General features: G+C 31.5%; 3 protein-coding genes across 3 annotated transcripts; 1 reads left to right on the forward strand and 2 right to left on the reverse strand.

Annotated features, from left to right (window-relative positions):
* Window positions 1–218: 218 nt before the first annotated feature.
* LOC7458854 (putative cyclin-D6-1) lies at window positions 219–2,746 on the forward strand. The gene is made up of 6 exons (XM_002326070.4): window positions 219–728; window positions 833–913; window positions 1,037–1,132; window positions 1,271–1,472; window positions 1,602–1,732; window positions 2,209–2,746. Exons 1-6 carry the CDS (start codon window positions 552–554, stop codon window positions 2,494–2,496), a joined length of 975 nt encoding a protein of 324 aa, XP_002326106.3. The 5' UTR covers window positions 219–551; the 3' UTR covers window positions 2,497–2,746.
* Window positions 2,747–11,568: 8,822 nt separating this feature from the next.
* Window positions 11,569–13,153, reverse strand: LOC7458853 (transcription repressor MYB6). Its single transcript, XM_002325647.4, has 3 exons — window positions 12,918–13,153; window positions 12,505–12,634; window positions 11,569–12,323 (listed from the first exon to the last, which is right to left on the reverse strand). The coding sequence occupies exons 1-3, from the start codon at window positions 13,048–13,050 to the stop codon at window positions 11,798–11,800; spliced, it is 789 nt and encodes a 262-aa protein (XP_002325683.2). The 5' UTR covers window positions 13,051–13,153; the 3' UTR covers window positions 11,569–11,797.
* A 2,055-nt stretch (window positions 13,154–15,208) lies between these two features.
* On the reverse strand, window positions 15,209–16,657 carry LOC7458852 (transcription factor MYB8). Its single transcript, XM_002325646.3, has 3 exons — window positions 16,259–16,657; window positions 15,991–16,120; window positions 15,209–15,792 (listed from the first exon to the last, which is right to left on the reverse strand). The coding sequence occupies exons 1-3, from the start codon at window positions 16,389–16,391 to the stop codon at window positions 15,264–15,266; spliced, it is 792 nt and encodes a 263-aa protein (XP_002325682.1). The 5' UTR covers window positions 16,392–16,657; the 3' UTR covers window positions 15,209–15,263.
* Between the last annotated feature and the right edge of the window lie 558 nt (window positions 16,658–17,215).

Here is a 17,215-nt window from a genome sequence, read left to right on the forward strand (position 1 = left end):
TTTTTTTTCTTTGAAGGTCAAAGAAAATGCTATTCCTGTTCACATTGAAGTGTGGTAGGTGAAAAGTGTTTTATTTTCTTTTATTATAATGTTACATAATATGAGAAAAATGTTAATTTAGTTGGATCACAAGTGCCCTATTTCAAATTAGTGATTTGTTTTCTCTCATAAAAACTAATGGATTCTAACAATGTTGCAAAAATCTCATTGACTCACAAGAGCACCAAGTCAAAACAGTTAAAAAATAGATAAACCAGTTGCCTGTCTTCTTTCTTTACATTTCCAACCAATCCTTTTTCTGACATACCTTCTTCCTCACAGAAGGTCCTGACCCCATCTTTTATCACCACTTCACCAAAAATTTTCCTTCTCAATGAAGAGAGAGAGCATTGTAGTTCTGGTATTAATAGCCATCTTTGTTGAGAAATAAAGGCTCACCTCTCTTTTTCTCACTGTATCTCTGGTTAACTTCTCTCCAAGTAATGTATTCTACATCTTCCTTGCTCTATCTGTCTTTAAAGCTGAACTGAGAGCTGCAAACTGAGCAATCAATGGATTTTAATCTTGAAAACCCATTAACAAATTCTCATGAGCTTCACTTTGACACAACCCCTTCTCTCTTCCTCATTGAATCTGACCACATGCCTTCAAAGAACTACTTAAAGACCCTCAAAGAGATAGACTTTGATGTCTCTTTTAGAAGAGAAGCCATCTCTTCTGTCTTAAGGGTAAGTGGAAAAAAATGTAAAACATAATAGTCTTCTTTGCATCAACTCTTTATACATACATTTCTTGATCAGTTCTAACATATTATTTCTTGTGATCTTTTCAGGTTTCTTGCAACTTCGATCCGTCCTTGTCCTATCTTGCTGTTAATTACCTCGATAGGTTCTTATCGAGCCAAGGAATTCCTGTAAAGAATCAAAATCCTGTTTTATTTATACACAAAAAAAATATATTTTCATGGGTTGTGTTTGTCTATTTATATTTTGCTTGAGATCCAACTGAATTTGTTATTAACGTTTAATCATCACAGCAACCAAAGCCATGGGTCTTTAAGCTTCTCGCAGTTGCTTGTGTCTCTCTAGCAGCCAAAATGAAGGAAGCAGAATTCTATGTCACTGATATTCAGGTAAATATTCATCCAATACAATGTCTATATCATAGACCCACTTGTGAAAGATCAATACTTTCCTTCATCTTGACTGTCAAACAAAAAAAAAAAACCATCTTGATTATGAAAAAAGAAATATTTTTTTCATCTGTGTAGGGTGATGGTGGTTTTGTATTTGACCCTCAAACAATACAAAAGATGGAGGTGCTTATACTTGGGGCTTTAAATTGGAGGATGAGATCAATCACGCCATTCTCCTTCATTTCTTTTTTCATTTCTTTGTTCAAACCTAAAGATCCACCATTGAGGCAGGCTCTTAAAGCTAGAGCTTGTGAAATCATCTTCAAAGCTCAAAATGGTATGTATATTTATACAAAAATCATATCCAGGCAAATGGAAAATGGCTAAAATTGGAGCTATATTTTTTTGGTTTTTGCCCCTTTTCATTGGATTTTCATGGCTGAGTGCTGATTTATCTTGTCTGCAGATATCAATCTTTTGGAGTTCAGGCCATCATTAACTGCTGCTTCAGCACTTCTCTATGCTTGTCATGAACTTTTTCCTATGCAGTTTTTATGCTTTAGAAAAGCCATATCCATCTGCTCATATGTAAATAAGGTAATTTTTTAATTGAATTCTGATTTTTAACCTTTTATTTTTTATCAAATTAATTGCACACTTTAAACATAAAAAGGGAAAAGAATTGTTGCCTCGAGATAGTGCAAATTAATGGGTGAGTGTGAGATTTAAAAATTGAAATCTCACATAATTTTTTAAAATTGAAAAATCTAAAAAGCTCTATTTTTTAAAATGCTATCTTCATAATTTTAATTTAGAGTGCACAATAATGTTGTAATGGCATGGTAATTAAACTTTCCAACTGTAAGAAAAAGGGCTTTGGTTGATCTCCCTCTTTGTATTTTAAACCTTTCTAAAACAAAAAGATGTATTTAATTAGGTCTTTATTTCATCTCTTTAACCAAATGCTTTTATATATATATATTGTGTATCTTTCGATTCAATTATAAAATACTAACTAAACACAACTAATACATTACCCTTACACAATGACGTAATGGTAATCTTTGTTACAGGAAAACTTGTTGCAATGCTATAATGCAATGCAAGAAACAGCAATGGATGGTTACAAGTCACAATTTGACATGGTGTCAAGTTCTGATACGCCAGTCAACGTGCTTGACCGGCACTTTTCAAGCTCAGAAAGTGAAAACACCAATGGGACTGTTGTGATGATATCTAGCAATGGCAGCAACAAAACCTGGCCAGAGAAAGGCATCAAGAGAAGAAAGATCAGTGCTCTCTGTAATAATCAAACGGTTCAGTTTTCAGCTTTCTCAGATGCAACAACTATGCTGATGTGAGGATCGAGTTTTTTTTTTGGTGAAATAGTTATCACTGGTTCATTTGAGTGTGACTCTAGCTGCTACAAATAACAAGGGTGAAAATGAAAGAAAAGACATTGAGAAGAAAAACGGGATTATTAGAGAGTTTGCTGGAGGGAGGTTGATGTATTGAAGAAATTTCAATCCTATCGTGCATGCCGCATGAACTCACTCAATGCAACCTATTATCTTTAACTAGTTATAAAATTAAAAGGGGAATTTTGATTTATTACTGCCAAAAAGGACAGAACTTCACTTTGAATTGCTGGGATGGATTTCTGTGGTTCTTTTTGTTTTTATGTGGGTTATGTCCTCGTGCCTGGCTGAGTCACTGGATCATAGTACTAACAATAATGGGGCTGCTGGGGAATACAGCACAAATGTTATTTTATAAAAAATATTTTTATATATATTTTGGATAATTTTAATGTAATAATATTAAAAATAACATAAAAAAAATGAAGAATATAGACTTGAACTAATTTAGTAATTTTTCATATGAGGATGGTTTTTTATTTTTATTATTCTATACATAAGCAGATGTCAAAATAATGGATTAAAAATCACCTAAATTTAGTATCAGTAAAAGTGTTTTAAAATAAAGAGTTTGGCATGCCTTCTTTTATTTTATTTTAGGGTTAGCTGAAGGCTTCTGAGGGAGCACTTTATCCATGTCTCAGGGATTTGCTGTGGATATGTTGGGCTCAAACAGCTAAACAAATTGCACAGCCACAAAAAGGCTCGTCATGCTTTGCTTCTATATATTATCAAAAGTTTTTGGGGTTTGGAGACCATACATGGAAATGAGACAAAAAAATTTTTTTAAAAAATAAAGTTTATGATTCTTTATCATGGGACAAATCCATGGTCCCCTACAAATTGAGATTTCCCTATCAAAGATTATTTGGATCCATCGCTGAGATCTCTGTTCTTTGAGGTAGCAGATGATAGGGATTGTACACAAGAGAGCATTAAGATTTAGTGCATGCGCGTGTTTCAGTGTTCGAGATTGTAATAAAAATTATTTTTTTTTTAAATGTTTTTAAATAAAAAATACTTTTAAAATTAGGTAACCATGAGCTAACAAAGAAAGGGTTATGAAATTGAAAAAACAAAATTGATGCAATGGGTGGAAAAAGGGTATAAATTCTTTCAATTTTCTCTATACTTTCTTTTGGAAATATGTAACAAAACATTATCTCTTAGTTTTGTCTCTAATTAAAAAACTTTGTCAGATTGGTATCATGCAATGCAAAAACACCTTCGACAGGAAATCCTGTTTGACATAAAAGCAAGAAAGTGGGTAGCTGGGAAGGACACTGTAGTGATGATCAATGTGTCTCTGCTTTGATCCATGGCATCAACTGAGGATGGTCAATGCCTCTCTTTTTAACTAACCAGATCAACATCTAGCTATAATTGAGACACAACAATAATTCATTTTACTTTTTCTGTAATTGTATACTAGTAGGACAGGAAGTAGATGAACGTACGAAATTTATGCAACTTTTCTTTCTCATAATTTGCCAATCAATTACATGTTCATCTTATTGTATTAATTAAAATATTGTAAGGGTATTTTCAAGAATAAAAGTTTGATTCTTTAAAAATTAAAATTAATTTTCAATATAATAAAAGAATATGTTAATATTATGGATACTTTAACCAAGAACAAATAAATTATATTTTTATAAATACATCATGTAAATAAGAATTAATTATATAAAATATGAAAGGAAAAAAATAAAGATAAATTACAATAATCTCTTTGAAATATAATCAAATTAAAAAATAACTACTAATTAAAAAATGTGTCTTAAGAAATTTAAAAAAATAAAAATAAAAGAGAGGGTGATATTTAAAATTATCATTATAAACAATGTTTCCACCCCTTCTTTTTTTAATTGTATTGTTATGCTTCTTCATTAGCATATAGAAATGTCCAAGTAATGGATTAAATTAGTCTTTCATCTTTAACGTGATAATCAGATTAATTTAATTATAATCGTAATGAAATCATAATGGATATGAAGTTTGATTCTCTCTTCCTCCTAACATTTTTTATGTTTATTGAAATAAAATTAGATTTAAAAATTAGGGTATTGCACATTTACATCTAGTGATATGATGGCAAATTTATCAAATTTTTTATTTACATAATCAGGTATGAATTGAAGCTCCGTCGAGAAAGAGGATACCGTCCCTCGTTCCATACCCAACCCAATAGGGATTTTTCTTTTGCTCTACCTCCATCTCCATCGAGAAACTGCTTGGAAACAGGGAAGGACAGTTTGTCTAAATATTTTGTCTAAATACAATTTTAGGCCAGCATGCTTCATACAGGGAAGGACAGTTTTTCGTTTTTTTGACACCACTTCGCATGCGAAAACAAAACTAGCTAGGTTAAAAGCTTGGCTAGAAACAAATGTAAACTCGCTTAGTGGGGCCAATAACTTACACCAATCTCCCTTCCCAATCCTCATAGCCAACAAAAGCTTGCATGAAATAAATAAAAAGCTAGAAGAAGAAATGGCAGAGAAAGGTATGGACTTCAGAGAGTGAGGAAGTCCCTTTGATTTCATTTGTCATTCTCCTGCGCTGGCTGGACTCTGCTGCGTGCTAGTAATTAGTAATGCAATTAAAGTTAGTGGATACCCTACTCAAAGTCACATGGAACCCGAGAAAGAGATAAAAGTTGATAAAGTTCTTACTCTCCTTTGTAAATCCACCACTATATGTGCCATAATAACAAAGAACAAACGTTGCTTACAGGCTTGAGTATTACTTGGATAATTTACTTTGGAAGATATCAAGGGAATCTTTCTCTACGATTGTTCGATCTAAACCATTGGTATCCATAGCGAGCTTGTAAATCCCTCTTATTATGGTTTCCATTAACGTTTTTTATATGAAAGCGGCCGGGATGCATTTGACGTCCTTGGCAATCCTTTTACATCAGTATCGAACTGACAACAGGCGTTGCATATTATAGAAGAAGCTTCCACCAGCCCGCCCTGGTTCGCGGGGTTGGGTGGATGGATTAAATCAGATGAATCAAAACGATATCGTTAGGATTTAATGACATTATTTTAGATTAAAATGTGACAACGTTTAATATAAAACCTGATCTAAATTAAGTACCAGATCAATAGATTGATCTATAAAAACGGTACCATGTTTAACATGGTTTGATAATGGCATTCTATGCTTATATTAACCCAAACAAAACATGTCATACTTACACACGGGGCTTGTAGCTCAGTGGCCTTGGCAGGCTTTGCCCTGCCTGAGTGCCCTGGTTCGAGCTCTGCTGTGTACCCAGCACTTGAGGGTCTAGTTGCTGTGGTCCATCGTGGACTTGTTCCGCCCCCCCTCCCGGGTTCGACCCTCTATGTGCACGCCTGTCACCCCCACGGTGCCTTACCTGCTCCTGGGCTTGCAGGATGTCCAGTGGGCCGTGGGGAATAGTCGTGGTGCGCGTAAGCTGGCCCGGACACCCCACGTGAATCAAAAAAAAAAAAAAACATGTCATACTTTTTAATTAATCAAGGCACACAGCCTTGTTTATTCTATGGTTTTGCTCTCTACATTTGTCAACTTGTCGGATTCCTTCATACATAAAAAACTACAATCCATATTTTTGGTTTAAGGAAAATTCTGTTAGCCAGTTTAGGCTAAATAATTTTAAGCATGACAATCTCAGTGGAAATAACAGAGATTTTTGTTTTGTGGAAGTCCAAGATTGGGTATTTTATTTTCTTGGTTCTGAACATTAAAATTCTTTTGTCACTAATCCAGATAAATCACGGGCCTTATGGTCTTGAAGCCATGGCCTGTCTTTGATGTTGACACTTGTTTTTGGTCCTGACAGATAACACTTTATCCCAGGCCTGGTTTTATCTAGCCATTTTAAAACTTCAGCTGCTTAGACAATTCCTCCATGTTGGACCTGTTTTAAAGGTCCAATCAAGCCTATAGCAAGTCACTTAGCCCCGTTTGAGCAAGCCATTCATATTTCTTCGAGTTCCAAAATGTTCATTAATTACCCTAAAAAATAATAATAAAATGTTCATTTTGAATAAGTACAGTGTTGTTGGAAAACACACACACACTTCCTCCATATTGGACCTGCTTCAAAGGTCCAATAAAGCCTATAGCAAATCTATTTCCACTTAGCCCTGTTTGAGGAAGCCATTCATATTTCATGAAGTTCCAAAATGTTCATTAATTACCCAAAAAAAAAAATTGTTCATTTTGAATAATTACAGTGTTGTTGGAAAACAAGCGCGCGTATGTGTATGTGTGTGTGTGTGTATATATATATATATATTATGAAAAAGGATTTTCATAGAAACAAGGATATATTTCCTTTTGATTGAAAAAATATGTTTTTTTTTTTAAAAATATTAATTCCAAAATAAGCATACGATATAAGTTTGAGTGAGTATTATATAAACAATTCTCAACACATCTTATAATCGTGTAAATACTTTTTGATTGAATGGTTTTTTCCCATAAAAAGACATCAATCACACAAGATATTCTAGATATACGGATGGTAAGCGCATATTTATGTTAAGGGCCTAGAAAATTAAATGCTTGAGTGAAATTGAATCTCGTTTCACACTAAAAATAAATGATTTGACTGAAAAAGCAAAGCAAATAATTGTCAAAATCAATTTGAACGGAGGAAGAAAAAAAGCTGACATCAAATCTTGTCCGATTCAAGACTCGTGATTCTTGGCGAATTGGGTTTACTTCACTGTATGTGTCCTCTCTGCATGCATGTAACACGACTACCAAGCCAGCACCCACAGCCATAAAAGGTGTATTGTTTGATAAAAAGAAGGAAAAATAGAAGTAGTTTTTTCCATCCACTAAAAATGCTTGATATCTTAGTCAAAAGATCAAAAAAAGAAAATCCTTAAAGTCATAAAATTTGTGACTAGCATGCCATGATGTCTTACAAAGATACATTTTTTTAAGGTATAAAATTGTTTAATGTAAATCTCAAAAGATTGATTCAAATAACAATAATGTTTTAGGTTTTATCTTAACAAATTCAGTTGATATATCAAGGAAGGAGCTCGAAAATGAAATTAAAAGGGTCAAATTAAAAAAATTATCATGGGAGAGCTGGAATTTCATCAGGGAAGCTAGAAAAAAAGTTTTTCTTGCATTGGATATATCAATATTTGATTAATTTTATTTGTAAATATAGATGCAGCAAGGTTTTTTAATTATATAAACATGCATAAAAGTCTTAATAGTTTATATACATCCAGTATATTTATTTATACACCAATTTTTCTAGCATTAAATATATAAAGTCTATCCGAATTGGATGTCTATACAAAAATTAATAAGCTTTGATCGAATTGCATTTCGCGCGGGGGTGTGTGTGTGTGTGTGTGTGTGTGGATCTTCTTTTCCCAAAAAATAACGTGACATCCATGTTTTGCAAGTCAATTATGCACAACTATTGAGGGACACATGATCCTCAGATTCTGAGGCTCAAAATGCTGGGAATTAAAGATCTCCAAGGCCCACACTTGAATTTTCTTGAACTGTTTTCACTTTGATGGTAGCCTCTGAACAGCCGAAGATGCATAGCATTTTCTTGAGGACATATTTATTCAAGGCAAGTTCCTCTAACCTTCAGGTCTTGGTAATAGTCTATGAAGTCAATTTCTCTGTTCAAATGCAACCCTTTCACATGCCTACTATGACTTCGAGTGTGTATTTTAATAGGATCAGAGGGCCCAGGAGAAGCTACGACGAAAAAGTCTTGAAGGATAGAACAATTAATATACGTTTTCCATGTATATTTGAACAAGGAAACTTCCTCTGAAGAAAGTGTGAACTCACGCCGGGTGAAGCACTTGGGGAACACATGCATTTCGAAGTAAATGCATTATTCTTATAAACTTAATTGCATCCTCCCATTTCTTGTCTGGTTAAATATTCATGGACGTTTGTTAGTCTATTGGCTTATATTATATATACTAGATTCTTGACTTGTGATGCATAGTAGGTTTGATAATTATTTTCTAACCTTTAAAAAAATTATAAAGACCTTGAGAATTAAAAAAATTCTATACATATTGAACAAAATATTTTTTAAATATTAAAAAGGTAACATATTAGATGACATAATTTTTTTTAAAAAAATTAAAATAACAATATATTGACTCAATTTAGATTAGCTATAGTTAACCTGTGATCTAGGACATGAAACCATAATAATCTTATAGAACTCGAATCAAAACAAAATAGAGAGTTTAATTTTAACTGCACCAAACTAGAGGGAATTATACTAGACATGCCACTCAGAGATGTAGGCCCAGCATGATGATTCAGAAAAACTTAAGAAAAGCTGCTTTTGACGACCATAAGCCACCACACACGCCACTTGAACATGGCGAAGAGATTTATATTGCATACGCTAACTACTTTTCTTTTCTTTATTATTATTTTATATTTATTGTCAAATTATCTCTTTGACCACATAATTATCACAAAAAAAAAAGTTGAAAGTATGAATAAACCTCTAAAGGCAAGTTAAATAAATTTTGATTTCCAAGGCAACACAATCATTTAACAATAATATGAAAATAAAATTTTCAAAAAAATTCTAAATCCAAGACAAAAAGGGTAATTAAGGAATTATATTGTGTAAAAATATATAAAAAACCTAAGTTATTCCCAATCAATTTTATAATGATCAATAAATCATGTAAAAAAAACCATATTATCTCTAATAAACAATTACATTTTTAAAAAGAAAAAACAGTAATTTTAATTATCCAATCCACCATGATTAAATGAAATTATAACTTAGTCGCTTATATTTCAAATACCTATAAAATAGTCTCTGAACCCTTAATAACTACTATCTAATTTAAACGTCTTAGTTTTTTTTTTCTTTTTTTTTTTATTAAGTCTCCATGCATCACGTTGTTTTTCCTCTAAAAAATTAAAATCATTGGAGGGTATATTTCAAATTAAAGGAAATGATGAATAAAAGTCAACGGACTATAGTACAAAATACCTATTATGATAATTCCTTATAAAAATACCTATTATTGGAGGGTATATTTCAAATTAAAGGATTATAGATGCCAAAGGAATATGATTGAGGCAGTCTTTCTTTATGCTGCTGGAGTATGTTTTTGAAATTTTTATTTAAAATAATTCTTTATATTATTTTTGGATTGTTGATATAAAAAATAAAAAATAAAAAATAAAAAATGATATTTTTATGTATTAAAAAAAACGTTTTTAAAAACAATCTTTATTATAATTTTAAATAGAAATAAATAAAAAACGCCAAAAGATGCGAAATGATTAATTGGAATGGGAACAATAGTGGGGACAAGCTTGTTGGATGATATTATTTAAATTTGAGGACAGTTGAGTTTGTTGAGATATCAACCTACAAATTGCCACTTTCTTCGAAGCTCAGCTGTGGTAATTAAACATTTCTTTACTTATGCAATTATCAAAATCGTCGTGGGAATTTTTTCTCTCCCAATGAACCTATACATGCACTAATTCCTTCTCGAAGGATTTGAGGCTTGAGCCTCTTTCCGGAATAATAATAATAATAATAATAATAAAAAACATAATATTTCTTCTGCCCTATATTGCCTCCTAATTCAATATTTTATTTTTTTAAAAAATGAGGTTTTAAAATTGAGATGAAATTAAACTCTTTTTTTCTGTCAGCATACGCTTTTAAGATAATAAAATTATATTTGAATATAAGTTAATTCCTTAAATTATATACATGTTTTTCAGGTACAGATTAAATGACTGGTTTTAATAGATTAGCCTAAAATCCTTGTGATCATAATGATAAATTAAAAGATTAACGCATATTTAAAAATAAAATTAACTTCACAAAGAATATAAAAAATAAATTAGAGAAATATCTCATTCGGATTTATCGACAAAATACAATCGGAATGTGTAGTAATTCACACCATATGAAAATCCATGCTAGTGGATTTCCTGCATTTGGCCAAATCAACAGGCATATGCCCTTGCATGTTTCAGCCATCACAACTTTGACTTTGATTTTACCTCCTCAACTTGAACCCCGTTTCATGCATTCTTCGAACATAGACGATTTTCTTGTAAATCATTCGTTTACAATGTTTAAATCATGTTGCTAATTGATTTGTCGAGTGGAATATATATAATAACTCATGAAATCATATTTTAAGGCTCTCATTGCTTGGATATTTAGGGCTCATTTAGTTGATAATTACACCGAAATTGTTAATGCATGTGTTGTCATTTGTCAGTGGATTAATTTGCCACAATTAAGCTTAATTAGTCAATATTCCTTCTGGGATATTTATGGACAAAATGATCAAAATTAAGTAGAAAAAAATGATCAAAATTACAAAACAAAATATAATTTATTACACTAAAATTTAATCAAAAAATTCTATACACCCAGTTTTATATTGGTGTCTGCTTGTTGTAGTCATTCAAAGTTTGAAAGACCTTCAAATTAGATTTAAATTATACTATTCGAGTTAATTTTATTATTTTTTCTGTTTTTTTTTTAATTTTTTAGGATTCTTATTGCCTTTTTATTTATTTTTATATTTCATAGTTTATTTAGATTTATTTTTGAATTTATTTTAAAAATTATAAATATCTTCTTTCCATAGAATTCTATGTTTTTATAGTGACTGTTTTTCTTGTTTTATCTTCAGAATTAACTTATGACCTATCTAGATCTTATCTAATTCTACACTTCAAAAGGTGTCAGAGGGTCGAGTTTCTCGTAAGAAATTCAAATTGCAAAATCGTTTTAGAATTCGCTATTTCTTTTATTAGTTTAGACATTTTAAGTTTAATGCACTTTGATTTTTCCTAAGTCATTCAGAGAAAGTTTGTAGACATTAATATTATTATTTTCATTTTAGATTAAGTTTTCAGTGATCATTCTCTAATGCAGTATCAGACCTGTTATAATCAAGTTTTATTCTTATGAAAAAAGGCTTGGCTAAGTTCTTGTTTGCATGCATGATCATATATGGAAATGAACATATCTGATTTTTAGTTTGAGAAAAACAAGCATTTTACTCCATAACTTCTCTATATTAGCAGATCCCATTTACATGTGATATGGCATGCAACTCACTCTCAACATGCCATATATATATATATATATATATATATTTATATATAGAAATTCAATTCTACTACCATATGATTAGTGTTCTACCACAAATCTGATCATGGAAAAAAGCACCATTTTTATTTAATAACTATCTTGCAGTTCCTGCATCATTTGCTGGATCCAATTCATACTATCATCGTCATAGTTGAATGGATAGGATGGCATGTATACTTCTTCTGTGAATAACAATGAATGATAACCATCTTGGCTGTCATTGTTGTCGGCTATAAATGGCTGGTTCCAGAAACCTGAATCTTGAAATATTTCCATTGGAGAGAAACTATCTGCAGCACCATTCATGCCTGACACATAATCATTATTCATGGAGGATAACTCACTGCAGGATATTTCTTGAGGTGAAGGAATGTTCTCTACAATTTTCGGGTGACGATCAGGTTCTGATGGAGTATTGACAGAAACACTTTCAGTTTCGGACTTTTCTGCTTGACTATCTTCAGACTCTGAAGTTTCACTTGACTGCTCTTTATTCACCAACTCAGAAGAAACTGATTGGCTTTGCTTCACTCTCTTGCTCAAGTTGGTGTGCCAATGATTTTTAATCTCATTGTCTGTTCTTCCAGGTAATTTCCCAGCAATGATAGACCATCTGTACGTAGAAGACAAAATCACACTTAGTCAATCATTTCCATCATATAGCTATGCTTTCAATTTTCCAGTCAAAAGAAAAAATATATACTTAATTTCTTCACATGTATGTGAAAGAAGTGTCATGTTGTGAAGAAAATTTCGATGAAGTTGCATTCATTTTGAAAGTAATGGCAGCTTACTTATTTCCAAGTTCTTCATGCATTTGAATGATCAAATTATCCTCTTCATCAGAGAAATTGCCACGCTTCACGTCCGGCCGGAGATAGTTCATCCATCTTAATCTGCAACTCTTGCCACACCTTGATAAACCTGTAAAAGATGACTAAATTAAATTCTAAAGGAAAAAACAGAAAATTGCACCATATTTTGTTTCTTTTTTCAGAAAATTTTATGGGAACATTGACAGGAAGCAACAAAACTCATAAAATTAAGGTAATATATTTTCATCATCTCTGGAAATTGGATTAGAACATGCTAATGCTTATGATGATAAATTGAGAAAACATGAATTTATGGGTGAAATTCCCTTTTGAAACCCATTTTATTTGAAGCATCAAATTAAGATCTAGAAAGAAAATGGTATCTTACTTACCAGCAAACCTGGGAAGTTGTCGCCAATTCCAGTGGCCATATTTCTGAACATAAACTCTCAACTTATCATCTTCTTCTTTACTCCATGCACCTTTCCTGAGTCCATTTTTATCAACCAAGGTTGCTTTGACCATCTTTCTATTGAGAAGAGGATCTAGCCTTTCTAGTTTCTATAATCCCTATATTAAGGTAGGAGGGCAAAGTGTTACGAGTTAAGGATCAATATACCTTCACATCTATATATATACACATAGATCACTTCCTTTAACAATAGGAAGTGAATTGTCCTCAACCATGTAAAGTGGATGAATGACAATAGATCTAAAGGGAATTGAGGGCCCATTAGAAATTGTTATGGTGGTATTCTCTTTTTCGAAGATTGAATAATGCCATGACTAGAGTGAACACGGAGGCTTCCAAAAGGTGTTTTCTTTTGGTCAAAGTCACATAGACCATATAATATTCAGTATTGCTTTGTTCAGGTCCAGTCAACTGTAAAAAAAAGAAAAGAAAAAGAAGGAAGACTATGTACAGTTCAGTCAAATGCTCGTGTAAAAACTTCTATGCAACTATATTGCACTATTGTCTTAATGGAAATAGATCAGAAACTCCATTTCTGTGATATGAAAACTCCCTGTGAATATTTAATTTAGTGTATGTGCATGGTTTTTGTTTTCTCAACTTGGAGAGTGGGTATAGTAGGGCAGCCCCTTCTTATTCAAACAACTCATCAATCTTCTCCACAACTTCGATGAAATTTAAGCTCAGAATCCATTCTGATGAGATGTCAACTTCCTTCGATAGAACATTAGCCATCTTTATTTTTAATTTCATTTTCATTTTTCTTTTTCAATTAAAAATAGGCAATTGCTATTCCTTTTCTGAAAAAAAGAAAAAAGAAATTCTACTAAAAATTAAGAAAACATATCAAGATTATAACTATGTTTTTATTTTAAAGAAAAAATGAATATGAATGATAATCTAATTATATAATATTTAGTTTTATTTTATTTAAATCAAAACGTATCATCCAAAGGTAGATGACAATAACCAAATATGAATCTGCAAAAGAAGAATATTGCAAACAAAATTTCAATCCAAAATAATAATATCATGACAAATGTTTTTTGGACAAATTTGAAAAACAATATAAAAATAATATGAAAACATACAAAATTCTCCAATCTCAATATAAATTTAAAAACTATAGGATGAGATAATACATTTGAATTTATTATTTTTTATCTGGTCCAAAGCAATACAACATTACTATGTTTATAAGAGCATATGTCTTTTTGCGTTTTAAAAGTGTTTGTAAAAAATTATTTTTTTTTTTTGCGTTTTAAAAGCGTTTATAAGAGCATATGAAAATACTCTATCTTGATAAATCCATCAATAACCTTAAAAATCCAAAAAATCATCCCAAAACCTGAAAGTCAAAAAAAAAATATTTCCAATCTTATATTTGTTTAGACACTTTAAGGTAAAAAAATAAAAATAAAAAACACAAGTTGTACTCCCTTTCATCAAATATATATATTGCTTGATTAAAACTGTTCATGGGCTGGGCTAACTTCAAACATGCTCTTTTCTGCAAGACTCGGCTAGCATGACTATTTGTGCTACTTTCAAGGTCTGATTCAGCTCTGGATTCATTTTGGGCTTTTTGATGCCAAGTTTTGGGTTGATCTAAGAAAAAAAAAACTATATATAAAAAATAATTTGCGATCCATTTATTTTATCCAAAACTCAAAGATATATTTCCCTTCATTTTCAAAGTTATTTCTCTTTCGCACCAAAACTAAATAATCTACATATAATTAAATATCAACAAAAGAGTTAACTCAGCACACAAAGACTTCTACTAATATTCCTGCCAGAGATAAAGTTAGGCTAACCCTTCTTGTTCTGCTGTGTGCATTCATATTTGGAAGAAAAAAAATGGCAGATGACTTTCTGCAAATAAATTTCTACTTTTCATGGTATTCTTCCACAATCAGATTTTGATGCCAACTGTAGATTGGAATAAATAGGAATAAATTGCAAGACAAGGATAGAAATTAGTACTGATAAACAAGTATAAAAAAATTTGTTCCAAGAGACATAATCAAGATTGGAAAAGGAAAGGATATTGTACATGATTTTTCTTGAATCAATTAACTATCTACACCCAAAATATTAAAAGAATTTTTTCCTCGAATCATTTTTCTTGAATTTGAGTTTAAGATGATAATTACATTTGTCTGTTGGCAGCTAATACAATCATCACAATTCACTGAACAAAAAAATAAATAAAGAAAACAAGTGCAATATTTGACAACATATGTATACAGACATGTGGCCAGGACTAATTGTTCCCTGGCAGTTCTTGCATCATTTCATAATAGAAATCTATGCCATCATCATAGTATGAAACAAAGGGCTCCTCTTGATAAAAAGATAGCCCTGGAAAATTATCTTGGTCGTAGGCACTATCTGCTACAAATGGCTCAGTCCAAAAATTTCCAATGGACTCGTCAAATGTTGGCACTGAAGAGAGAACATCTTCTGCAATATTATTCCTGTTTGTGCCAGCTGATACAGGAAGTTTTGGAGCAAAATCAGTGCTCAAGTTGGAGAGCTCACTGCAAGATGTTTCTGGGGATAATGGAGTGCTCTCTAAAATTGGGTTAGAGGGAGTGTAGGAAACTACAGTTTTAGCTTCCATTTCTTTATTCATCTGGCTGCCTTCACTTTCAGAAGTAAAACCACTAGATTTCTCTTTCAACACCAATGTGTTTTGTTTTTCCACCGTTCGCTTCTTCAGATGGGCGTGCCAGTAGTTTTTCACTTCATTATCTGTTCTTCCTGGTAATTTTGCAGCAATTATGGACCATCTGCAAGCAGTACAATTTGTAAGCCTTACTTTCATGAACTTATATTTTCCAGCACAGAAAAAATATTCAAGCAAACAATATTAATTATCCATTAATTTGGTCAATACAAATACATGGGAAGATCTTTTTTTTTATGTGGAGACTTTTGTATTGGAAGAAATGTATAAAAAGTAGATCAAAGAAATAAGTTTTTTATACTTATTTCCATGTTTTTCATGTAATTTGAGGATTAAATCTTCTTCTTCTTTGGTGTAGTTGCCATGTTTTACATCCGGGCGGAGATAATTCATCCATCTTAGTCTGCAACTCTTGCCACACCTTGATAATCCTGTAAATCAAGCACAGACTCAAATTAATTAAAACCCAATTTAAATTTCACCAAGAATATTATCGCAGAGGCATAATTTATTTTGACACAGAATAAACGAGTTAAATATTTCAAACAACAAAATGTTCCTCTAGCTACCTGCAAACTTGGGGATTTCACGCCAGTTCCAAAGGCCATATTTCTCAATATGTTCTCTTAACTTATCATCTTCTTCTTCACTCCATGCACCTTTCTTTACTCCATTTTTGTCAAAGTAAGGAGCTCTCACCATGTCTAAAACTATGCAAGTCTTCCTGCCTTATTTGTCTTTTAAGTCAACCAATTAATATTTTCTTAGCTCAATTAAATACCTCCACACATTAGCTCATATATGCACCTACTCATGTGTGAATCCAAAACGTGATTAATGTAGGGATAGCTACTGTCAAGATAGGTCTCTCACGTTTTTTTAATGTAGAGGGCCCGACAGGGGGCAAAGTAAAAGGCTAGCCCTAAAATGAACAATGAGCCTTTCTTAAAGTGTCACATGTATCTCACCATTTTCCCGCTTTCCTTCTTCATTACTAAATTTAATATATCATGTAGTTATTTGATTGATTATATGTAATATTAATTATATTTATGTAAATAAGTCTTTATTATTAATAAAAGTATAATTTATTTTTAATATTTATAATATTTATATAATATTAGATTAATGAATATAGAATAAAGATAAAGTTTATGAGTCAAAAATATTTTGCAAAGTAAATTATAAAGTTGTTATAATTATGAGATTTCTATTGCATTAAAGCATTGTTTTTAAAATATTTATGTGGTCGATGCTCTCTTAATTACTGAATATTCATTATAGTCGTAAAAACTGATATATATTATGTTATTTCCTTTGTGAAAGGAAACATTTGTTCTCATAATTAGTTGAGATATAAGAGATACCTAAAACTAATATGTACGTGCTTGTCATAAGATATGTACACTGAACTAAAAGGCATGAGAATTCCATATGAAGAGATTACTTATGTCTATGGAAAGGCTCACGTGACAGTTGTGTAAGTAATCTTTATACTTGAGATCACTAAGTCATCTTATATATAG

The sequence above is a fragment of the Populus trichocarpa genome, chromosome 19 (assembly GCF_000002775.5).
Source record: "Populus trichocarpa isolate Nisqually-1 chromosome 19, P.trichocarpa_v4.1, whole genome shotgun sequence".
Taxonomy (NCBI): domain Eukaryota; kingdom Viridiplantae; phylum Streptophyta; class Magnoliopsida; order Malpighiales; family Salicaceae; genus Populus; species Populus trichocarpa.